General features: G+C 34.7%; 2 protein-coding genes across 3 annotated transcripts in view; one reads left to right on the top strand and one right to left on the bottom strand.

Annotated features, from left to right (window-relative positions):
- Positions 1-3,503, top strand: part of SYTL5 (synaptotagmin like 5) — a 63,402-nt gene extending 59,899 nt beyond the window's left edge. The window contains exon 20 of the mRNA XM_072414579.1: positions 838-3,503. Coding sequence (XP_072270680.1) covers positions 838-995 — 158 coding nt within the window. The 3' untranslated portion in view covers positions 996-3,503. The remainder of the gene's footprint in view (positions 1-837) is intronic.
- A 4,481-nt stretch (positions 3,504-7,984) lies between these two features.
- Positions 7,985-25,545, bottom strand: part of SRPX (sushi repeat containing protein X-linked) — a 42,548-nt gene continuing 24,987 nt past the window's right edge. For both annotated transcript variants that reach the window (XM_072427336.1, XM_072427344.1), the window contains 8 exons: positions 24,399-24,590; positions 23,939-24,115; positions 20,827-20,953; positions 16,586-16,707; positions 14,470-14,649; positions 11,301-11,434; positions 10,314-10,435; positions 7,985-8,329 (listed from right to left, as the gene is read on the bottom strand). In XM_072427336.1, coding sequence (XP_072283437.1) covers positions 8,149-8,329; positions 10,314-10,435; positions 11,301-11,434; positions 14,470-14,649; positions 16,586-16,707; positions 20,827-20,953; positions 23,939-24,115; positions 24,399-24,590 — 1,235 coding nt within the window. In that variant the 3' untranslated portion in view covers positions 7,985-8,148. The remainder of the gene's footprint in view (positions 8,330-10,313; positions 10,436-11,300; positions 11,435-14,469; positions 14,650-16,585; positions 16,708-20,826; positions 20,954-23,938; positions 24,116-24,398; positions 24,591-25,545) is intronic.

Below are 25,545 nucleotides of genomic sequence, written 5' to 3'. Positions count from 1 at the left end.
CTTTGGCCATTCTGATTGGCTATACTGGGATGTTATTCACTTTCAACATGCGCATATGCACAGTTCAGCATCTTTACCAGTTCGTTGGCACAACCTGCCTGATCCTGTACTTTGCAAAGTGGAAATTTAGTTTAACTTTAATAATTGGTTCCTGACCCTGCAATCACTACAATACCCAATCTGGATGTCATTACCCATTGGAAACTGTGTCTGCTTTCCTTCCCTGTCAGTGTAGATCCTTCCTTCACTGATGGAAAGGGAAAGCGTAATATATCTTTGTTAAACCCTATTGATTCCTTCTCTAGCCAATAAAAAAAAAATATATATATACATACATAAATAAATATATACAAGTGTGTGTGTATTTAGTGCCATATGTGTAGTCATAGAGTTTAAAGCACTAAACCTTTTTTCTTTAACCTGTTTTCTCTATTGCAAAATTCCAAACAATCTTTATTCATAAAATTAATTTGTGTGGATAAATGAAAGAAATGTCAAGACATTTGAAATCAAACAAACATGCGTAAACTGCATATCTTGCAGCAATCTATTTGTTGAATATATGTACCAACTTTTAATGACCTTATTTTGTCATTTTAAGTCGGATTCCAAAATAGAGAAAATATTTTATACTGTTAATGTACCGTATTTTTCGGACCATAAGACGAAGTAAAAAAATATGCCCCTGTACCTCTGCATTCGGACCATAAGACGCACTTTTTCCCCCCACTTTAGGAGGAAAAAAAGTGCGTCTTATGGTCCGAAAAATACGGTAGATGTTTTAGAATTAAAAGATTTGCACAAAACTTATAATTTGTCTTGAATTTGTTCTTACAGGTACAAGTTATGGGAATGAAGTTGGTTGGATGGATGCACAAGGTGAAGAGCAGTATTTGTGGCAGAAAATGATGGACAATCCTGGAACATCAGTTGAGGGAACACTAATGCTAAGATCTACTAAGGCAAGACACAAGAAGGCATCTCAGAAGTCCTAAACCTGTCAAGACGTTCTGATACCAATGGTTGACTGTTTCACCTGGATTCCAGTGCTTGGCATTTCAGTGTTGCTTATTTTGAACTGACTGCACTCCAGCCATAGCTTTTAGTACTGTAATTAAAGGGTTGATACTGCACATCTGTATATAGGTCTGATAATGTTTAGTTTAATTACATACCAATTACATTTGTACAGACGGGGATTTACATAAAATCATATAGAGATTCTCCTAATAATTAACACTTGCAAAGTAATCTTACAAAGTCAGTGACCTCAGTTATTAATGTATTATTTATGCCTCAAAAAAGTATCAATTATTTTTAGACTGATTTGTGTATAGAAAAGAAAGCACAATAGGACCAAATATTTTAATACCACACATACTTGGTACCTAAAGCCCTTGTTACTGGGAACATTTCCGATAGACATCACAGGGCCTTATTACATATCTATCCCAATTCATTGACTTATTGCACAACAATTCCACTGACATTTCTTTCCTGTTATTTTAACTGTGAATTTGTGTTAAAATAAATAAAGCCAAAGAAAATACACTGCTTGGCCAAAAAAAGTCACACACTGTAATATTTCATTGGCCCTCCTTTAGCTTTGACTACGGTATGCATTTGCTGTGGTATAGTTTCAATAAAATTATGCAATGTCACAACATTTATTTCCATCCAGATTTGTATTTATTTTTCACAAGATCCTGTACTGATTATAGGGGAGTAGGCCCTTAAAGTCTTCTTCAGTACATTGCAAATATTCTCAGTGGGGTTAAGGTTTGTATTCTGTGGTGGCCAGTTCTCATGTACTCTGAACCACTCTTTGACATGGGCTGTGCCATCAGGGAGTAAAAAATCCATTGATATAAAGAACTGGTTGTTCAGTACATTCAGATAGCCAGCTGACATCATATTTGGACATGTTGGGCCTTACTTATTAAAGCTCTCTATGACAGAGGAAGATGGATTATCATGGGGAATCTGGGTGCTCTAGGAAACCTGGAATGGATTTCTATAAAAAATATTTGCTATTAGTTCACAGATGTTTTTAAGCCCAGATAGTCAATTCCAGGTTTGCTGGATCACCCAGGTTCCTTCATGACAATCTATCTTCTCCAGTCTTGTAGAGGTTTATTAAATCAGGCCCATAACATAGCTGAACCTAGAGCCAAGCAAACTAAGCAAGCCCAGATCATACCTCTGTCCCAAAATACTTGGAGAGTTTTTTTGGCCAAGCAATGTATATTGTAAAGATGTCACTGCAGTCTTCTTAGGTAGCTTGCATTCCCAATGTATGTGGAGGTTACAATGCCAATAAATGTAATGTAACAGTGAACATATACATTTTAACAGTTTTTTCATATACCACAATATTCCACCTACTACCATGGGGACTTGCACAAAATGATATGGTCCTCCATGTAACTGTTGAAGAAAAGAAAGAGAGCCATTTCCTTTCCTGATCTCCTCTCTGACCTTTCAAATCTTTATTCTAAAATACACATAGCACAATTTTGATACAGTAAATATTCAATGTCAGGTCCATATGTATTGAAATACATAGAATTTCTAATGCTGAAAGCTAGGATAATTAAAGCATGAAGTACACGTGATGTAAGTCATGCTTCACCCTACAAGAAGATAAAGAGGATGACACTGTTGTGGCGCACATCTGTCCAAATTTTTCTTGCCTTTTGGATATACATATCTATATTTCTGAAGTTACATCCTGGCTGCAAAATATGTATTACAACACAGCAGTTCTACAAATAGATAATTTGATAATAAATTTATCATGTCGTCACCAGATTTGTAATTATTACTATAGAAACACTAGGTTGCTATAGAGTCAGGAGATGGGGGCTTAGTCAAGCCCTTCTTTTCATGTTTAATAATCTGGGATTGAATACTAATTCCCTAAGCACTTTTATCCCACAAAATGGTATTGTGTTATAGTCCATCTAGCTCGAGTTCTTGTTGCTGAGGGTTTGAGAAACCTGCTGGAGAAGTAATTGTTTATTGGGTGTGGATGCACCTAACAAGTATTAAAATTAAATTAAAATGACATCTAAGTGCATTTTATTTTGTTATGTTATCCTGTGAGAATACATTACATTTCAACATGGCATAATCTTTAACACCATTAATGTGAATATTTAAGTACATGGAATGGCATGCCATTAAAGTAGGAGAGTTCACAAATAACGTGTTACCCCATAAATGCATTGTTAGAGTATTTTCATACTTACTGAATGATTAAATACAATAGCACAATGTACATTTTAGATTCCTAAAGTCTATTCCATTTTCTTATTCATTTTTACCCCATTTATGGCTGCATCTGAATAAATGTAAAAACACGTTATGATGTATGCTATATTGTCATTTTAAATCTAATGTTCTTGTCTTTGCATATGAACTAGTAGAGATGGTAATAATTCTGCAATGTATAACAAGCATTGAGGAATTTCAGGAAGACAAATAAATTATTTTACAATTAAGATGTGCCTGATAATTGGACTGTACAGATTATTCTATACCATTTCTAAAGCAATTGTGGAAAGTCATTCAATTTAAAGACATAAATAATCTATTAATAACATTTACATATATGTATCTATGAGTCTGTTTCTAAGGCAGTGAATCTGTCATTCACTGAAACATTCCCTGCTAGAGAATCTTCTAGGTATAAGGTGTTTCAGTGTCAGTGATTGATTTTCCACCAGGGAATGTTTCAGTGAATGTCAGATTTATAAATAGACCCCTAAATGTCCTAATAGATCTTGAGATATTACACATTGTTAAAACATTTATGTAGTGGATTTCAGCCAAGTGTTGTAAATTTCCAGACTGTTCAAGTCTCTATTGGCTTTCAGCTGGATAAAGTCACATTTGCACCTAATGAAGCTCTCGTTGTTGACTTGTTTGCTGAAGGTTCAAGCTACAGATGTAACTTCCTATTAGATCTAAATTCCTATTAATATACTATTATTATTCTTAGTATACCTTTTTATTGTAAGTTATATCTATAGTCTTTAGTTACAAAAAACAATATTTCATATGATTTTACTTTTATTTAAAAGGGATGTAAATAAATTGTTTAGTACATATGTGTCTTCATGTGTCCTAATAACCTATTATAACATAGGTATAGAATTTTACATTTTTAAATCGGAGCTTCCTTTATTTTAATTTACATGTAATGTCGATATAGCTATAGAACTCTCAGGCCTAGAATTGTGATTGCTTGTTCTTTAACAAGCTTGTCTTTCAGGTATGGGCGCGTTAAATACAATTTTAATTAAAATTGTTTTTTCATAAATAAAAAGAAATGATTTTCTGTAATGAATCCAAGGGGTCTATTTATAAGGCAGTGAGTCTGACATTCAGCACCATTCCCTGTTGGAGAACCACTTACTGCCACTTAAAACACTTGCATAAGGAATATTCTCCAGAGATTGTTGTTGAATGTTAGATTCATTAGAACCTTAAAAAGTGGAATTTTTTGTCCGTTTGATTTTACTTTATGTACAGCACAGAAAATGTGCGGAATAAGTAAAAGCTTTCCTGACATCTTTACAGTGTGTATATTTACTACATAAGATAGACAAAATATTACACTGTTATATACAGTATTCTCCCTAGCAATTTTTTTAAGCTGGGTGGGGAGAAGTTGTACGCTGGTGGTGATAAATATATTATGACCTAACTTTTCAGTAAACAATTCAAAACAGCCAGGTGGTTACTGAAAAGTGCTGGGTGGTGTGCCCATCTAAAAGGGCCTGGGGAGAACACTGATGTAAATATCCTTATACTTTGTACTACATTGCTCAGATATGTTCAGAGCAGAAATAGTATCCAGTTGCAAAATGTCATTACCTAACTCCTGCAGTTTATCTCTGTGCAGCAGTTTCCTGTAATAATTCCTCTTGCTCAGAGTGACAGGTCTTGTATCCATACTATGTAGAGTTCAGCATGGTGGGAGGAACACCCTGGACCCATTTTCTCCTGCACTATTATCTCTGTCAACAGTGGAGATTTTTGTAAATTGGTATCCCTTGTTACTTTAGTACTTTCAAGGCTGCCTAGAGAGAAAGCTATCTGCTGTTTTAATTTGGTGAATTGGTTTTCTAAGTGTCAAACCCAAAGGTAGCTTCCTTAATAGGTTTCGGACAGCTCTATTTTTCCTGCACTTAGACTTGGAAGTAATGTAGCATAATCACTAAGAGATTCATGGAGGGAGGAAGTGGGGGGCACCCTTACCCGATGTACCATGTACATTTTTGTAAGTATTACTGTTTACAATAGGGTTCATATTCTAGAAATTTACACATTCTGGATATCCAGGCTTCATTAGCACAGAATGAGTCTATTTTATAGAACACTAAGTGCTTCTAATACATTTATAAACACTGGATTTAATAATGGGGTAATTTACAAAAGGAGCTTAAGCTGTTCACTGTTTAGCAAAGTGAATTACCACTCAAGATTTTTTTAGGTAATGTGGAGAAAATCCACGTTGTAATATATACCCAATCACATTCATGAGATGTAAAAAAAAAATACTTTTTTTATAGTTGGATGGCTGAAGTAAGCATTACTTCACTGAGCTGAGTGATTTATCTCTTGCCAAATGATAATTCACTATTCCAAGTAAAAAGCTTAAGCTTTTATTGTGAATCAATCCCAAAGTAGTTTTACTAAGATTTTTACCTTTTTGGAAAAAAAACACAACCTATTTCCTATTAATAACATTGTCATCGATTATCATTTAAATCTGGCCAAGCTGGCACAATACTGACCAAGTCCCCACCCTTCCAAGAACTAGAGTTGGTTTCCCAAAGCCACCTTGTGAAAGCCTGGAACCACATCAATCGATTTACTTCCTTCTAACCAATTACTAGAATGTCAAAAGTTTACTTTGTTCAAGTTCTCAAACCTTCTTTCTTTTGCTATCATAACTTTCTATAGTAACTTTTAGAAACAGTTATATTCAGTGCAGTCATACCCTTTTTTCTAGCTTCAGGGGCAGAAGGGGCAGGGACAGACACCACCATTCTGCCAACAAAAAATGGTCAAGCATAAGAATGTAAGCGTAAGAGTCACATTGTGTTGGTGATATGATTGGTTCGGAGTTTGTAGGTGTTTATTCCTAGTATGCAGTGATTAGTACTTAATAAAAGTGGTCTGTGAAGGATATCAGATCTATTGTAGTACACATTGATTAACAACTTAATGCTGTGGAATGGGTTGTAAAGCCATTGAATACCCTCGTTGCCCCTGTCCACAACTGAAAGCACCTGTAAAAGCATGTGAAAACCAAAACTGTCCCACAGAATAATGAAAGAAGATGAAGAAGCCTAATCTGAGGAAAAAGCACTTTTGGATTATGGAGATGATTGGATGACTGTGCATTGTTAACATGGGCTATTGAAACTATGAATTAACTTTTTTTCATTAACTATAAAAAAAGCAGGCAGGTGGAGGCAGTGTGACGAAAAAGATCTGCTGCTTGCATCTTGGTCCCAAAAACAAAAGAATACCTTTAGAGGTCATTTGGCATTCCTGTCTCCATGGTTCTGAGCTGTTTTAACAGCACAAGAGGGAGTGTTTATAAAAGTTTTTTAGCGTTTTAAAGTTAAGCTTTAAAACGCTTGTAAAAGTGCATAAAAACACATATAAACGTGGTAGGAACGTTTATATGTGTTTTAAAAACCGTTCATGTAGACCCAGCCTTACTGAATAATGGTAACATAATACTGTTGTTTTTATTGTGTTCAAATGTTAAATATTGACTAAGTAATAACAGGATTGAGAAAACGTCTGGAAGCCAGAAAAAATGAAATGTCAAGAACTTTCAACCAAAAGCTTGCAACAGATTTATTTGGTAATAATATGATCAGTTAACCAGCACTCTCCTACAGGAAATACAAAGAGGCCCAGAGATATAGGCTATCATTTTGAGAAGGACTGGGTGGAGGAAAAAAGGTTTGTACTTATAAGGCATGTTGGGCTGGTGGGACCTCTGGTCAATGACAAACAGTAGGCATCATAAACCATGTCCTTTAGAAACACCCCTTTTTTACCATGCCCACCAATCAATGCAGCACTTTGGCACACTTTGCGCAGTATAGTTTTTTAGCCCCCAGTAATTTGTCCCTTCCATAAAAAGGCTAGTGGGTTGACCCCCCCCCCCAGCCCTCTATAGGTGGCATTATTAAGTATCCAATTGCTAAAAATAGTTGTCTGGAAATCATTCTTATCCTCTTTTCTCTTCTGCTCAAAGGTTAAAGGAAGTGAGAAGTTGTACTTCATTTGCTGTTGGGTTTGTAACGGGTTGCAGTGCCAGTTTCCATATTGCAATAAGGATACATTCCCCTAAAACTTTGATAATTGACGCACCACTGATATATGCCATATACTGTATTAACATAGATATATGTAAAAATGTATGATGTATTTAGGAAATTAAACACTTTCACCTATAAGTTTTATACAAAAAATATATGGACGAGGTATACAAAACTTAATATTCTATTCAGTAATGAAGCATATACAATAATTCTCTTTCACTATACAATATACAACAAAATATTTTATTAATAAAAGCTTTTATTATCATTATTATATAAAAATGTATCCTAAGAATTTCCCAAATTGTACAAGTAATTAAAATGTTACAAAACTTGCCTATTTTTAATGTGGAAACTGTACATAAAGTATAAGGTGGCATGACTTATCTGTTATATAGGTAAGGCTGCAAGACTGGCATAGGATCCATGTACATCTTATATCAGCAGATACTGTATGTACAAAAAAAGTCAATGTTTTATTCTAGTCTTTCTTACTAAATAAGTTACCAATAATAACCTATGTTTCATTTGTGCAGATGGCAGCTGAAATGAAAGCATTTTTAAGACCTATAAAGAATACGACAGTGAATAAAACATTTCTGAGAGCAAAAAAAATGTCCCGATAATTAACTTTCGGTTTTCTCTATGCCCTGAGGACTGATTAATTCAGCTCTGACCACAGCTTTGTGATATAAGGCACAAACACATTGAAAAAATGTATTTTATGAAAATCTGTACATCAGGTATATGTCATGTTCGGCACCATATCTTCACTTATCATGTTCAGCAAATGTCAGTTACATGTGTGGCCAACTTCAGCTTGAAATTGCATCTCATCTTTTCGAATGGGGAAGGCATCAATCAGCGTGAAGAGATCAGAATTGTTGATAGGCATGATGTATCGTTCTTTGTCTACTCCATGTTTATCCAAAACGACCATCTGATATCGGTTTTCTGGGATGCGTAGAAGCAATCTACAAAAAAGAGGTGGCATGAAAGTCTTTGTGCTGAATTTTAAAATTCTACCATAATATTAATCAGTATCAGGCCCAACCAAATATATTTAAAAGATGCCAACAGTAAGCTTCCTTAAAGTTTATTTAAGGCAAAATCTTTTTCTAAGTTTTGGACCAGGTGGGGTATGGTGAAGACCCTCGTAAGGATTTTTATATTTTTGTGGTTTGTGTCTCACTGGATAGATTTTCCTTAAATTTTTGTTTTGGATACATCAGTTTCCCCTGCTTCTATTTGGTTTACAGGTCATTTTGGAATTTGTATCAATATCTATACCAGAGGCAATGGTCACCAAAGCTAATAGTAGGTCACATACAACAATAACACTTTGAAGGTTCTAAAAAAAGGTTCTAACCTTTTTCATCCTCTATCCACCACTAAAAGATTTGTGATTTTAATAATAATAATTGTATTATTAATAATAATAATAATAATAATAATAATAATATTATCTAATAATAATATCTGAAAGCTTAGTTAGATATATGTTATGTTATAGTATATGATATACTCAGGCTAGCTTAATTAAGTGTTTTTTAAAATGCAATCTAAAAAATGTTCTCCTCTTCTGTATCTAATTGTAATTTCCCGCAATAGCCACTACTGCTAAAATTATTTTGGAGTAAATGTCTATGCACATGTGTTCTGCATCTGCCTCTCTGCCATTTCCCATCTGTTACCTAAAAAAATGAAATGAATATAGTATGAACTGTAGATAGATGTGCTATTATAACAAGGTTCTCAGTAATGTAGATCAGAAATGCATCTATATTTTTGTAACTAAGCAATTTTATTTAACTTGATTTGAATATTAAAATGTCAATAATTTACACATCATAAATAATTTACTACCAGCATGAGAGATTATTTGGCTAGCAGCTGCTTGCATTATTTAGGAATATATATTTTGGGATTTTCTCCATGCATATTGCTACTGGAAAATATAAACTCTTAAGTAAAGGATACAAAAAGTTATATGGGAAGAACAAAATAAAAAAAAAGTCAAATTCAGTTTATGTTGAAAAGAATTTAGGAACTACATTGCACTAGAAATAAAGTAAAAATTGAGAATGGATTGGTAGACATAAACCAATCTTAGGATAGAGGTTGGTTTTGTGTCAGGGGGAAGGCTGATGGAGCTAATAATAATGTAAATGTTTAAAGGGTGTAGGACTCAAGGTTCAGTGTTAAAGCTATCCTGTTCTTACATAGGGCAAGGTAACAGGTTTGCTGACATCCCTAGCAAAACATACCTACCTCCTCTTCACTCCTTTTCTGGGCATCAGGAGCAAAGAGAAATACCTGGTATATAGGTATGAATAAGCATTTTTCTTTCTTCTCTTTCCAATTTCTCCCACATGACAAAAATTTTATCAGTTTTTGAAACAGAAATCTCCCACTGAAGGTTATTGTACCAAAGGATAAAATCACATCTACCTAAGCAGTACCTTAAATCACTTTTTAACTTGAATTTTGGAAACAGTAATGCAATTGCAAGCAAATACCTTGTCTCTACCAACATGGACACCTCTACTCAGAGACTCAGAAAAAAGCATGGTAAAATAAACATGGGCAAAGATCAGTTGCAGGGGCGCATATGCTATACTGGTGACTAGTTTGTTTACCTCTGTCTGCCAATTTTTAGGAACATCCTTCTAAAGCTCACTTTAACTTTAAAAAAAAGTGTCCAGAACTCTTATTTATCAAAATAATAAACACCAAAAAATGTTAGAATAGATACTATAATTTGTCCAAATACATATAGTTTTAGAGTATTATTATTTAACATAGCTGAGCTTGGTTATTTCAAAGCCATTATTTCTAATTTTTAGAGACTCTTTGGTCACTGGCATGGTACGGATGGATTGGCGTGGCTGTACACTACCTTGGCTGACCTATAAATCAACTCTTCATGTACAGAAACAAATTGTAATATTACAATACCTGAGTTGTAGTGCCAGTGCTGGGGGAAGTAGCATGCGTCCTATTCTTCCAATGTATGTTGGGTACACACCAAATAATTCAATGACAGTCACATGCCGCAGATCCAAGCCGCACTGGGCTTGCTATAAACAAAAGTAAAACACATCATAAAGCATACAGTTAATTTACATCAAGTTTAATTTATTTATCAAAAATACAACACATGCATGTGTAGCGCCTTGCCATATACATATAATACACACATGCAGAAAACCATTGCTTGGCCATATTATTGTTAGGGACATGGAATACTACAGACATATAAATATTAAAGACATATAGATAGGCAACAATGTTTAGTCTACATCAGTGTTCATGAGTGAACCCTTGAAAAAACTTTAAGGTCTTTAGGAAACCCCTATTCAAATAACTATCCACAGGTCCTGGTACATTAGTGTGGCAGTCAGTAGGAAGAATTTCTCTTAGATTGCTGGCCAGGGGGAAAATTGCCACTCAGATAGCCAAAAAGATCACTGGTGTCACTGAGAAGCACATATTGCTCAAGGAACTCCTAGCAACCTCTGGATGAACACAGATCTACATTTTCACATGCTAAGAATTTTTCTGCTAGAATACTTGCGTAAAAACTATCAGTTAATATGAGCTAGAATTCAATGTATGCTTCCTAACCAAGGTTTGATGGCATTTCATTCTGTTTGAGGGCTAAGGACTTGGGATGGGAGTTTGTGTAAAAAGCTGGGGTTCTGCTTTAACCTTTTTCTATCAGCTGCTCATGTATGAAGTTACCCACATATAACATCTTATAACATAAATCCTAAAATACCCCCTGGTACACCTACAACAAGGGTAAAGCTCCGATGGTATGTTATCTCTATACTGCAATGTCTGTTATAGTTTCCTATCAGTGACTTTAGGTGAAATATAATAATGGATTAAACTCTCCAGCTGTAATCTAACATAAAAATAATTTTATTTATCTGTTCATACCTGAAGAGTTCCAACTTGTATTCTGTAGTAAATATCTGCTGCAGTTGGTGTTGACAAAACAACTAATCTTCGTTTTTCATAAAACTGATCCAAAAATTCAACCGCATTTCTCAGCCCAACATTAATTTTCATAACTGCGTTAGACATAGACAAGAAAATCATTACAGTCATTTTCTAATGAGAGGGCATAATAATAAAAGCGGGGTAAATGGAATGTGATAGAACTGGGAAATGATCGTATGCCTTTGGGTAGTATAAAACCTTTGTAGTTGTCCTCTAGCTCATGGATTTTAAAGGAAGAATTAATCACCCAGGATGAATATTCATGACTGGTGGATGCTGTTTTTGAAGATTTGGCTTGTTCTAGGGGTTTCTGTACCAGATATAAACAGGCACATTTAGCTGTGATTGTTAAAAAAAATAATTTGATTGGCCGTCGGAACTTTGATATAGAAATAGTATGTATAGGCGGTATAGGAAGTATGAAAGAAAAGAATGAGAATGGTAGTCATGGTGAAAGTTCCAGGTTGAGTATCTGACTTGATGGTAGTCTCACATTATGGATCTGTAAGCACTAAGGTGTATGTGTGTGTTTGAGTGGTGATTGGAGTATTTGGTTAGAAGTAGGGAGAGGGCTAAAAAGAAAAGAGTGTGGCAGGAGTCATAGCTGTGACATATGAGAAAGAAAAAGTAAAGAAGAAAAGAAAACAAAAAAGGGGATTAAAAGAATTATCTAATTGCACGTAAGAGGGAATAGTGTTGGAAAGAGCGTGTTCTTCCCCAATACAGCTGACAGCCGACTAGTGATTGTTGCAGTGTTGGACAGTAAGGAGTTTGTTGCTTGAGTTACAGAGATCATTAAAATCTAACCATGGCTGCAAGACCTGGGTGTGTATGTCAATTAGAATTTTTTTTTAAGTGTATCACAACTGTTACCACATCAGGACTAAAGGTATGAGTATCCAGGTTCTGGCTACGGTCAATTTGGTAGCCTTGAAATATTTTTGAGTTTTTAGAAAGAGTAAGAAATAGTGAGAACATCTGTCCGTGGGTCATTTGAAAAAAAAAAAATACACGGGTTACAAAAGTTATGGAATAAAGGCTCAGATGTCATATGGCAGGTGTACAATAAATCATGTTTTACTACCCTTTACTGTCTTAATAGGTAAAGCAAGCTGATTTGTATTGCAATCATTAACAGGCAACTGCTGTCACTGTGTATATTACTGAAATGCATTGTGAATAAAGGAGAATGAGCCTGATTGATTCAATAGCTGCACTTCACAGTTAATCCTATGAGCCACTGGAGGATAAAGCACGGCTACCCTGTCAACAGCCTGAGAATAATAGGATAACATCCTACAGTTACACTAACAAGCTGCATATTGTGTCTGGTATTTGCATTACATTGTTAGTGAACCTTAACTAATACCCTTATCTTAAAAAAAACATAACCGCTATGAAAAGAAGTTAATTTTTTATTAAAGTCTACATATCAACTGCTCACTGGGCCTGATTTATTAAAGCTTTCCAAGACTGGAGAGGATACACTTTCTGTAAAGCTGGGTGATCCAGCAAACCTGGAATGCATTTCCTAAAAGAAATTTGCTATTTGTTCGCAAAAGTTTTCAATCCCGGACCTGATCCATTCCAAGCTTACTATGTCACCCAACTTCACTGATGAAAGTGTATCCTCTCTAGTCTTGGAGAGCTTTAATAAATCAGGCCCGTTATATCATAAATCTGCTCCTTTGCTTTCATTATAAAAGGTTGCACAATATTGTTAAAATATAATTAAACTTAGAGAGATGACATAGCTTCACTTGCTAAAATCTGATGTGCTCGTATGTAAAGCTAATCTTTCTGCTAAGTGAACTATCAGAGGCCAGAAATATTATAAATAAAAACGGAGGTAACATTCCGTTCCATTTATTAGAATACAAACAGCCTAAGAACTGAAACCTGCAATGTTATTGGGCAACAGCCATTTCCAATGCAAGCCTGTCCAACCTGTCTAAGCAATGCATTTATCATGCAATGATTCATCAGAAACTATTAGGTCTGTCAATGGTTCATTTAATATTGTCATGTGTGTTAGGACAGTTACAACTGTATGGAATGTCAATACAGCTTGACAAATATTAGCAGATGGTATCAATTGCTCAATATTTGTTGTTAAATTACAGAAATAAACAGTGAATTGATTTTCTTTAGCATTTCACCTGCTTTGTAACACTGTGATCTTATCAAATATTTAATATAGATTCACCCAAGATTCACCTAAATAGGAACATGATGTGATTACCATATAGGTTTTATTACCAATACAGCTTCCTCTGAAGAAGCAAATATCTTTTTAGCAACATTATGTTGTCTTTTGAAAATCTTTAGATTATTTTTTTAATGCTTTGGGATTTCATGTACACATTTTGGGTCATGACTGAAATGATTGAAATAAGCTAATTGTTGAAAGCTCTGCTCTGGGGATCAGTTTAAATGTAATGACATGTGAATGTATTGACCTAGCAAGCAATGAGAGTGACAGCCATGAATGAGCCTAAATAATCTTTTGGACAAACGTTTGTAAACTGCAGAAACATCTAACAAGAGTGCTGATAAATAATTATAATTCTTACAGCACTAAGAAATTATTGTGCAATGTTTTATATAATATATTAATAATACCACTCTCCTACAATGGGTCTCTTTTATTTTATAACACTGCATTGTAAAAGAATCCATATGCAAACATGGGAATTTTTATATGGCTTTTTATCTCAGAATTTGCCATTATTTAAAAAAAACATAACTGATATATTCCATGATAAATGATAGTAATTGTATCAAAAATTACTATTATATATAACACATACTTACATAGAAGTCACCTAATCAACAAATAGAAGATACAAAAGTTCAGTACATGTAGTAGAATAGTTTATCAGTTCTTGATAACTCATAACGTTCTGAGTCATTTATCTAAATAACTGAAATATAGATAATAGCTTGGGGGTTCCCCTGGGGCAGGGACTAATAAGAACAGTTAATTGATAAAAGGACCCTAAATTATATTGGTCCTATCCAAATAAGTAAACAGCAATATATAGTGATCATAGTGTTGCTGGCCACTGCATAACTCTAAGTTGTAAAAAAAAAATGATCTACTTACAGGAACATGTTGGCTCTGACCCTGTCCATTCCGAGTTAAACTGGCACACACGAGCTGGACTTCCTTGAAGTTCATAACCACCGACACAAAAATACTCACAGGTTGCACCATAGTTATCACCAGCTCCAGAACATTTAATGTACCCATTCTCCGGGGCATTTAGCTTAGTACAGCGCCTGACTTGGGAGAAGAAAAGCAAATTTTGTATTAAGCATGGAATGTTTCTAAACATATACAAAATCTGGAAAATCACACCGATAAAAACATCTAAGATCCTATGTATTGTAGAGAAGGAAATCACCTATGTACAGGTAGTCCCCGGGATACATAAGAGTTAGGGACTGTAGGTTTGTTCTTAAGTTGAATGTGTATGTAAGTCGGGTAACACGGGTTACAAAAGTTATGGAATAAAGTCTCAGATGTCATATGGCAGGTGCACAATAAATGTTTTACTACCCTTTACTGTCTTAATAGGTAAAGCAGGCTGTTTTGTATTGCAATCATTAACAGGCAACTGCTGTCACTGTGTATATTACTGAAATGCATTGTGAATAAAGGAGAATGAGCTGATTGATTCAATAGCTGCACTTCACAGTTAATCCTACGAGCCACTGGAGGATAAAGCACGGCTACCCTGTCAACAGCCTGAGAATAATAGGATAACATCCCACAGTTACACTAACAAGCTGCATATTGTGTCTGGTATTTGCATTACATTGTTAGTGAACCTTAACTAATACCCTTATCTTAAAAAAAACATAACCGCTATGAAAAGAAGTTAATTTTTTATTAAAGTCTACATATCAACTGCTCACTGGGCCTGATTTATTAAAGCTTTCCAAGACTGGAGAGGATACACTTTCTGTAAAGCTGGGTGATCCAGCAAACCTGGAATGCATTTCCTAAAAGAAATTTGCTATTTGTTCGCAAAAGTTTTCAATCCCGGACCTGATCCATTCCAAGCTTACTATGTCACCCAACTTCACTGATGAAAGTGTATCCTCGCTAGTCTTGGAGAGCTTTAATAAATCAGGCCCGTTATATCATAAATCTGCTCCTTTGCTTTCATTATAAAAGGTTGCACAATATTGTTAAAATATAATTAAACTTAGAGAGATGACATAGCTTCACTTGCTAAAATCTGATGTGCTCGTATGTAAAGCTAATCTTTCTGCTAAGTGAACTATCAGAGGCCAGAAATATTATAAATAAAAACGGAGGTAACATTCCGTTCCATTTATTAGAATACAAACAGCCTAAGAACTGAAACCTGCAATGTTATTGGGCAACCATAGTTATCACCATAGTGATAACTATGGCTGTCATCAGTCGGAACAGATACATTATTTTAATACATGCAATTAGGACAGATGTTTGTCTCAACATATTATTAAGCAGCATGGTGTAAATTACTGTAAAAAATCATCACTGTGAGTACATCACAAACAAAGAAAAAACTTTATGGAGCTTAGACATTCATTAACTTCTGGAGCAAGCTGTGCTTTGATATGCAAAAAGAAACAACTGCAGAGTTTGTCTTGGTCATTAAAGAGTTACAACCAAAGGACTTCTTCTGCAAGACATGCAAACCGCCTCCCTCTGCCCCATCAAGCCCCTGTCCTACAGACCAGCGAGCAGGGAAGTCCAGTTCGTATCTAGGAGTCATCTGTATGTGGGAAGTCTCTCAGGGACTACCTGTATAAGTAATCATTTCCCATGAGGTCAAAGCCTTCATATTTTAAATTCTGGCTAGCATCTGAAACATTTATGGACTTTTTTTGTATATGATTATATTTATATGAGTATATCTATGTACTGTATTCATTTATTATCTCTATAGGACTTAAAACACCTCCCAGTGTGTATATGTTTGTCTATTTCTAAACCATATTGCAAGATCCTAAGGGTATTAGGGTTGTAATATTGTGTACTGAACTGATGATATTAAATTATGTCCATTCAAATGCACTTAATTATCTATATTGTATGGCACCACTGTTACCATCAAATGATTTATTGTATTGTAAAACAAATGAGAGACAAAATAGCTCTCCTTCATTTTTGGATCATTAGCTTATATCTGCTTACAAAAACGACTATTCCCATGTTTACATACCTCTGACTCGCACATTAAATTTACATGATGCTTTGTTCTCTGCTCTGTCATACACAGTGTACTGGATTCTGTGGTCTCCTTCTGGGAATTCTGACCCCGATGGCAAGCCTTTTAATGTCACACTGTAAGAAAAGAGTCAGCATAATCAACTTGTCTATCCTATTAATGTGCCCTAGAACACAAATGCAATGAAAAACTGCAGGCTGTGAAGTGGTAATGTTATTATCTTGCCTTTACAAGAATTTCTGTCTGCAAGAAAAATGTACTGGCTTTAATAGTCATTTACCGAATAAAGCACTGAGTCATGTTTTTTCCATTTGTAAACAGAGGTTATTATTGTAAAGGTATGAAGTTTTCAGATGCTGATTACCATATTACAAAATGATGTATGAAAGGGTAAGGTATACAGTTGGGTGAGAAGCCGAACATTGGGTCATAAGATAATTTTGTACACTGCACATATATATATATATATATATATATATATAAATATATTTTAGTACATATATCTGCTTCCAGTAATATATACTGTTATGAGAAAAAGAAAGTACACCCTCTCTCAACTCATGGTTTAATGTATCAGAACATTCAAAAAAATCTTCTAGTCCTGAACAGGTCGTAAAATTAGGTAAATACAAATTTCAGGTGAACACAAACACATACCATATTACACTGTGTCATCAGTAATTAAACAAAACTAAATCAACATGTAACAGAAGTGTGTAAAAAATTCAGTACACCCTTACCACTTGTGTTGGGATAAAAAGAGTAACAGTCAGGTGCTGTTAATCTGGAGCATTCAGGTGTGTGTTAACTCGATGCCAAGGGGGAAAGACATCAGCAATGATCTTAGAGAAACCATTGCTGCCCATTAACTTAGAAAGGTTTATAAGGTAATTTCCAAACAATCCAAGAAATCCATCATTCTACAGTTATAAAGATTTTTCACTGGTAGAAAACATTGAAGGCAGTTGCCAATCTTTCCCAAAGTTCTAGAAATGTACCCCAATGCTACAAGCTACAGATCTGATGTAAAAGGCCTCAGCATGTTAAATGTTAAAGTTCATAACAGTACAATTAGAAAAAGACTGAACAAATATGGCTTGGTTGGAAGGGTTGCAGGAGAAATGCTCTTCACACATGGTTTCGGTATATATATTTCGATACATGATCGTTATATAAATCCTGACCGAGTGGACTCCGAGTGTAGTGGGAGGTTATTATTATTTTATTTTTATTATTATTTTACAGTATTTATATAGTGCCATCATATTACGCAGCGCTGTACAAAGTCCGGAGTCATGTCACTATCTGTCCCTCAAAGGAGCTCACAATCTAATGTCCCTACTATAGTCATATGCTCATAATGTAGTCTAAGGTCAATTTTTAGGGGGAAGCCAATTAACCTTACTGCATGTTTTTGGGATGTGGAAGGAAACCAGAGTACCCGGAGGAAACCCACGCAGACACAGGGAGAACCTGCAAACTCCATGCGAATAGTGTCCTGGCTTGGATTCGAACCTAGGACCGAGCGCTGCAAAGGCCGGAGTGCTTAAATAATTTTAGAACCTGCTTTAGGGTCATATTTTGTTCTGATATTAAAAACGTTGGAACCATGACATACACATGGGGTATATACAAATATCAATACCTTCATCAAGAGAAATAAATGAGGGAAATGGATGCATGTTTTAGAGAGATGAGTCTGAATGTTGCTATAATTTAGTAAACCATGTCTATTATTTATTGTGTGTTTATTATTTATTATTGTGTGTTATTATTTAGTCTGTATAATTAAATGTAGCAGGCAAATAAAAGAAAACAGCATGCTGCCTCCAGCTCCATATTCTAGAATTAATTTACATAGAAATAATTGCATGACACAAGAGGTGGAGCTTGTACAAAAGAATGTGATTATTTAAGTGTAGCTGGGGCAGCATATCTAAAAAAAAACAACAACATATTTTAAGCAATACACCTTGTAAAATACATGTAGGGTCTAAGTATTGAAATATTACATTCTGACTGGAACATCTGTTTATCTCCGTAGGAAAATACATTCTACTATATTGAAAGCTATAGAAAATATTGGATTGTTGGTTTGGATTACCGCACTCTGAACATTGCTTTATTAAATATAAAAATATGTGGTTGAATATCACCTTTATTCCAGAACTCGGCATAGCATGAGATCAATAGATAAACCCAGAAACACCCCTACTGATTGTTTATATAGACAAAATACATTTCACACGTCTCTGCATATAATACTTCTATACTTCATACTAATCTTCTACAGGTAGTCTTGTCTCTGCTTGCATTGAACCCCTTTGTTTTAGAATTCGTCATACCCATAAACTAGATATTACACTTATTGTGAAAAAGAGAAAAAAAGGACATAAGCTGTACATTCACTAGTCGTTTTATTTTAACTGGTTTGAATGAATATAAATTAAAAACAAATATCAGGAAACAATTTGCTTGATTTCCATTATGTCTATTTCAATTAAATCAATGTGATGTTGTTTTGCATTTGACTGGCCAATCCAACTGATACTCCAATTGGAAGTGCTAAAACACGTGTATGAGATTGGCTCTTCCAATCATTTTTCAAGGTTAGAAAGCAATCAAAATTCAGATTGGGCACTTTCAAATGATATATACCAACACATCAAAGTAACGTTACCAACTAGAACATAAAAAATCCGGCTCTTTCGATGCTGAATGCCCTTCAGATTCAGTTCACATCTGATCATAAAAAGTTGTGAGCTGTGAGTAGTGGACAGATACAATAAAGAAAATACCATTAATTCCAATAAATTGGCATTTACTTTTCAATGGGCCATGCACCTTTATATATATATATATATATATATATTTGTTTGTTTTTTATATATTAGTTTCCATGCAGAGTAATAAAGGAACCCGAAACATCTAATATGCCTATACCACCAATATGATAACCAGCAGTGGAGCACAGGTGGAATGAGTGCAGCCAAGTCTAATATTTCTAATGGATTTTGGTATTTGCTTATTAGAGGAACAATAGAAGATGTTGGATGATAACAAAGGATATGTACGGGCACTGGGCGGGGGGATAGAGTAGAGAAGACGTAAAACACTTATCAGGTTATTTCACTGTTCATGTTCCACCGGGGTGATTTTATTTTACTTCGTAAATCAATGATGGAACTAAACAGGAAATTAAAAAAAATCTTTAAAGTAAATAGCATTTCTATTTTTCATGGAAATGGTCCAATGTTTCTTCATGGGGGGCTTTTCCCTCAATGTTTTCTGGTGATACCACTAAAAAGAAACATTTGTGTATGCCAATGTCAGTTCAAAAAAATAACTAGGAGGTTACTAAAAAATTTCTAAACCAGGGTTCCCTAGAGCTTTTCCAGAGGTTGCTGGGGGTCCTTGAACAATAAGCAATTTGTGCATCTCAGGTCAGTTTAGGTGAAATAGCGCCGCTACCACAATTCCCCGCATCATTCTAAAGACCAGCGGCCTCTCTGCCTATGCGTGGCCCCGCATTGGACTGTTTTATAGAGGCAGGGAATTGAAGTAGCGGTGCTACTTAATTTTTAAGTTTGGCCCGCGACTTTGTCTAAGTTTTTAATTTTGGCCCACTGTGTATTTGAGTTTGACACCCCTGGTCTATCTGTAAAGGTGACATTCTTCCTAATGGTCCACCACACTAATGTACTGTGATCTGTAGATATAGTAATTACAGCAGGGGTACGGTGAAGACCTGAACGGTTATTTCAAGGGTTCCCCCATGTTAAAAAGGTCAAGAATAATGTATATGTCAACTTCCTTGCTCTTCAATAAAGCAAAAAAAAATAAATAAATAAAATAATAAAAGGATCAAGAAATGCTTGGTTACTGACTTTTTAAATAAGCCAGATGGTTGAATTAGATAATTTTTAAACAACTTTAAAAGATTACAAAAGGCTCAACAATACAGAAAGCAATTACAACAGTACAGGATGTTCAAGTGCAGCTTCTAAGAAATCTAAATAGCAGTTAATAATTTTAGTAATAAAACTGGGTTTAATCCCTCTCTATGTGAATGGTGTCTATTATGGTATTTGGAGGATACCTTTGTACACATGAAAATAGCTTTTTAGTCATTTACTGCTAATTTAGTTTCTTTTAATGTTGCCCTTTGTGCTATGAATATTGAATTCCAATGGAGTCAGTCACAAATAATGAATTTTTTTTCCCAGCAAGCTTACTCTGTTAAAATTCCATCTGCTGTGTCCCGTCCCTCAGGAGTGTCCCAGAAAACTCTCGCAGTCAGTTTATTAGGCTCTGCTATTTTCTCCTTTACACTTGGACACTGAATCCTTGGTGGCTCTAAATCTGCAAAGACATCACACAAATGTCAGGTAATACAAGATATGCATGACGATGAATACAGAATCATCAGTGAGGAAGCTGACGAATGATAACTATACATTGGCCTATTAAGTAATACAATGCAAAAAGCAAGTCTGTGCAGTTCCCTACAATGAGCATTTTGTGACTCTCGGGGTAATTTTATTGACACCAAGGCTGAAAAGTATAAAATTTCATCAGTGAACCTGAGGTATCCAGCAAACCTGAAATGGATCTGTACTAGGACTGAAAACTTTTGCTAACAAATAGCATATTACGTTTTAGAAATCCATTCCAGGTTTGCTGGATCACCCAGCTTCACTAATGAAAGTGTATCCTCTCCATAAATTCTAAAGGGGCACATTTCAAGGCCAGTCTCCAGTTTTACAATTAAAGTTAAATGTTGATGCCTTCTTTTACATTCTTAGTGCTCCACAACGAATGCTTTTGACATTTATATTCAGCCGATGATCAATTTCCCCTAATCACACAATGCTTTAGCCATGGGTAATTGATTGCTAAAAGTTACAACTGCAATACTGAACAACAAACCATTTGTACCACTGGTTTGGTAATCAATAGCTATGACTATAAAGTAATAGCCATTTTAGAAGTGATCACCAGCAAGTTGTTACATCTCTTAAAAGATTATTATCAACGTTGTAGCTCTATAAATTTGTAAATTGATACTGGTTTACATTAAAAAAATCTCTTAAGACCACTGAAAAATATTTCCCTGCACAAATCAGTTAGTCTTTCATGAGACTTTTCAGACCAAGAACACACACAAGCCATCTTTTAGCAGCTCCATCAGTTTTCATCTCCGCAGTGCAGAATTTTTTCCCATATGCTGTGTGAAGTGCAGTAATGCAAGCAGAGGTCAGTTTTCACAAAAATTGTATTTCATTTTATCACTGAATGAACAACAAAATAAATGAATAAACAATACAATATAAATGGCACACTTTTACTACAGCTGGAAAAAAAATCACATCCACAAACTTTATTTTTATAGCTGCATTTTATGACCATGATGAACAGCTGATGTTGCTGCAGGAGAAACCAATGTTTGTACTACCATCTAGTGGTAATTCTATAGTACTACAAGCAGTCATTTAATTTCTCTTAATTTAAACTGAAATGCAGCATTTAACTAGGAAAAGTCCTGGACAAAGCAATGCACAATACAATAACCAATAACATTTATTCAGAGTTTTTCATCCAGTAATCTCTCTACAATAATTTGAAATCTTATTCATTTATATTTCAGCATGCTTTCAGACTGGGTGTAATATATAAGGGCTATAAATGTTACTGTAGCTGATTTACTACTTAAGTACAAAGAGAAGTAGGCTAGGTAAGTCACTTAATACAGTGAATGTTCACTTTGCAGGAGGCATGCTTACTCGGTAAAGTGAATGCTAGTAAAGTTAGGCTGTTGTCACTTCAAATGACCAATGTGCGTAGGAAATAAAGGATATTTCCCTGCAAATGATTAGTTAATTAAAGTGAGCACAGTTTTATTGTTTTCTCCAAATTTAAGGAATATTCATGTTGCAGAGTAAAGATTAATCGGTAACCAATCAACCCCCAAATCAGTCCCCTTTATAACTGATGGGAAATGTAAAGTATATAAAGTATATTAGTTTATTATCCTCTTTTCGTTGGGCCATTCAGGCAGCCTCATCGTTTAACTTAAATCTTGATGCATTCATGCACTGCCCCATTATTTCACAAAGAATACCTAGGAATGGAATTAAATTTCCCTTGGACTAATAAATACAATTATTCTCCTCTTTTCATTGCCAATGCTGGGAATAGGTCACCTGTTCATGTAAAACCCTCCAATATTGTAGTTGTAATTTACACTGATTTCTTCTAAACTGTCCACAGGGTTTTCCAACAGAATAAAAACTATGCCTGGAATTATGTAAAATATAAAGTGCAATAGGTTGTTATTTTATAAGACATATTTTATTTGATAGTGGATCAGTTATTATTTAACTAAAATAAACTAAGTGGAGTCATTAAAAAAAATTCTGAAATATATTTTTTTTGCAGATGTGATCACAACATTAACCACTGCTTTACTATAACACTTCCAATATCTAGAACTCACATTAAAAGAAGAGACAGCAGTACGTTGACTATATACAGTATAATAGATGATGAAATCCTTCTCCTGTAATTTACTGTAGACTGAAGAGGAAGAAGCAGTAAAATCTGAAGAACTAGACAATTTGCTGGAGGACCATAAATCTCTCTGGAAATGACCTGACAGGCTCTGACTAACACCGAACATTATAGAAGATATGCTGTCTACCACGTCCTGTAAATTATCCGCCATCGAACACATGACGTGACTATACCTGCACATTAGCGGATATAGCATTTTATCCCGGAGGCTTTCTTGAACTTTCAATAGCCTAAAAAATGTGTCTCCTTGCTTTTGGATCCAAGAAGTAAGACAAGGTAGGAAGATGTTTGTGTGATATATATATATATATATATATATATATATATATATATGGTTGCTGTAATCATGGCCTACTTTAGTGGTGTCAGGTATATCCTATAAAATAAGATTTTTAATTATAACCTAATAATTGCGTTGATATTTTAAACAAAAAATTAAAACTAGATACCAGGCAGATTGGGAAGCCACTAACTAATATAGAATTGTATTAATTAATACAAGAAAATATTTGACATCCTATCAGCTTGTCCTCTATTCAGCAGAGCTTATACTGGGACACAAAGAAACAGCATTAGTCAACGGTGCCACAGTGCTCATGTGCTGGGAGGAGGAGAGAGCAGAATGACAGAGAAATGAACTAATATGATGAAGTTCTACTTTTAAACATTAGGAAATGTTTGCATACATTTATTTATGTCTAGTGAATTTTCCTTTATACCATCTCATCTCTTCATTAATTAAATCATTGCTTGAACTGTATTTAATTGACTTACCTACACAAGTTGCAGGTCTCCCACTCCAGTTTTTGCTGTCCATGCAGGTTACAACTCTGTCCCCTTTCAGCTGGTAGCCAGGTGAGCAATAATATTCACATTTGGAGTTGAAATATGCTCCATCTGTACATTTAAACCCTCCATTTACTGGCATTGTGAGAGTTTGACATCTTTTTTCTAAGCATAGGGAAATAAATGAAGTGTCATTTACCATTAAGAAAAGGAAATAAACTTGAAGACGAAAGTAATTACTTGAAGTAACGAAAATAATTGATTTTTGGGTATTATGGGTTACACAAATTCTAAAATCTAAATTAGTAGAAATAAAACAAATATATAACACTATAACACATATTTATATATATATATATATATATATATATATATATATATAACCATGAAAACTTGGGAGAAAAAAAAGGAACTAGTACAACACAAAAAGTGGAAACAGGATACTTACGCTTACATACGTACTTTCCGGACCAGCGTTTATCTGCCTGGCAGATAACTTGAGATGCCCCGCTTAGTTCAAAGCCTTTCTGACAGTGGATGTTGCACCGAGTCCCTTTCACAGTTTTATAATAGGATCGGGAAGGACTTGTACAGGTAGCATGACCATTTTTAACTTTTATGGGAGAGCACCAAGGGGTATCTGAGAATATAAGGCACAAATGCTATGTAAAGTAACACAGACACATAAAACAATAACGTATACCCACTACAACTTCACATGTAACTGAATATACATTAGAAATAATTAAAAAAAACATAAATCATGTCATTTTGGAGGGTTCCCTTTACTACCAGATTACAGTGTATGTAAACTCCAACAATGAACATGTATTTTGGTTCATGCAGTCTAATAAATATACCACTGAAAGAGTTTTGCAAAATATGCTTGATAGATTTGATAAAATTCCTGTTGATCTTGCCACAACTGTTGTGCACTGATAACTTCCTCAGTAGTCTATATGTGATTCATTAAGTTCCCTTTTTTATGCCAACAAACCCTAAACTGAATTCAAATGACTGCCATTGGAACTAGTAATGGTGTAGCAGATATAACATCATGTCCACTGGGTTTAAACTACAAATATATGGTGATCTGGTGGCATGCTGTAAATGTATCTAAAATAAACTTTCAAGAAGTATATCTTCAAAAAAAAAAAAACAAGTGTCACTGTTAATCTTTCAACAGCTAAACGCTTTATTCTATTTAAAAAAAAGAATGTAGTGTTCTACCAATTGCCAGATATTAATCCATTCTAATTTCTAAAAAGATAAAATCTCATCTACCAAATCTAAGGACCCGACTCAGCACAACTGCTGAACCTACTGAACATGCCTTCATGGACCTTTGATGGCAACATCCCAAAAAATGTTTATGACAGCTAGATAAATGTGAGCTTTTGTAAATAGGAAAGTGGCTGAATAAACATATTAACAAAGGGTTTGGGCCTTCAAAAAGCACAGATTTGTGTAATGTGATATAACATGTCAATAATCCTAGAGGATAAATTCTGGACGCTTACTTTTACTAATAGAACTGCAAGGAAATTCATAATCCGGGATGGCCTGCTAAACAAAAGATTTCTTATTATGCATGC

The sequence above is a fragment of the Pyxicephalus adspersus genome, chromosome 1 (genome assembly GCF_032062135.1).
Source record: "Pyxicephalus adspersus chromosome 1, UCB_Pads_2.0, whole genome shotgun sequence".
Lineage (NCBI taxonomy): Eukaryota > Metazoa > Chordata > Amphibia > Anura > Pyxicephalidae > Pyxicephalus > Pyxicephalus adspersus.
Note: the sequence above shows the minus strand (reverse complement) of the source record. Positions and strands in the feature narration are given on the sequence as shown.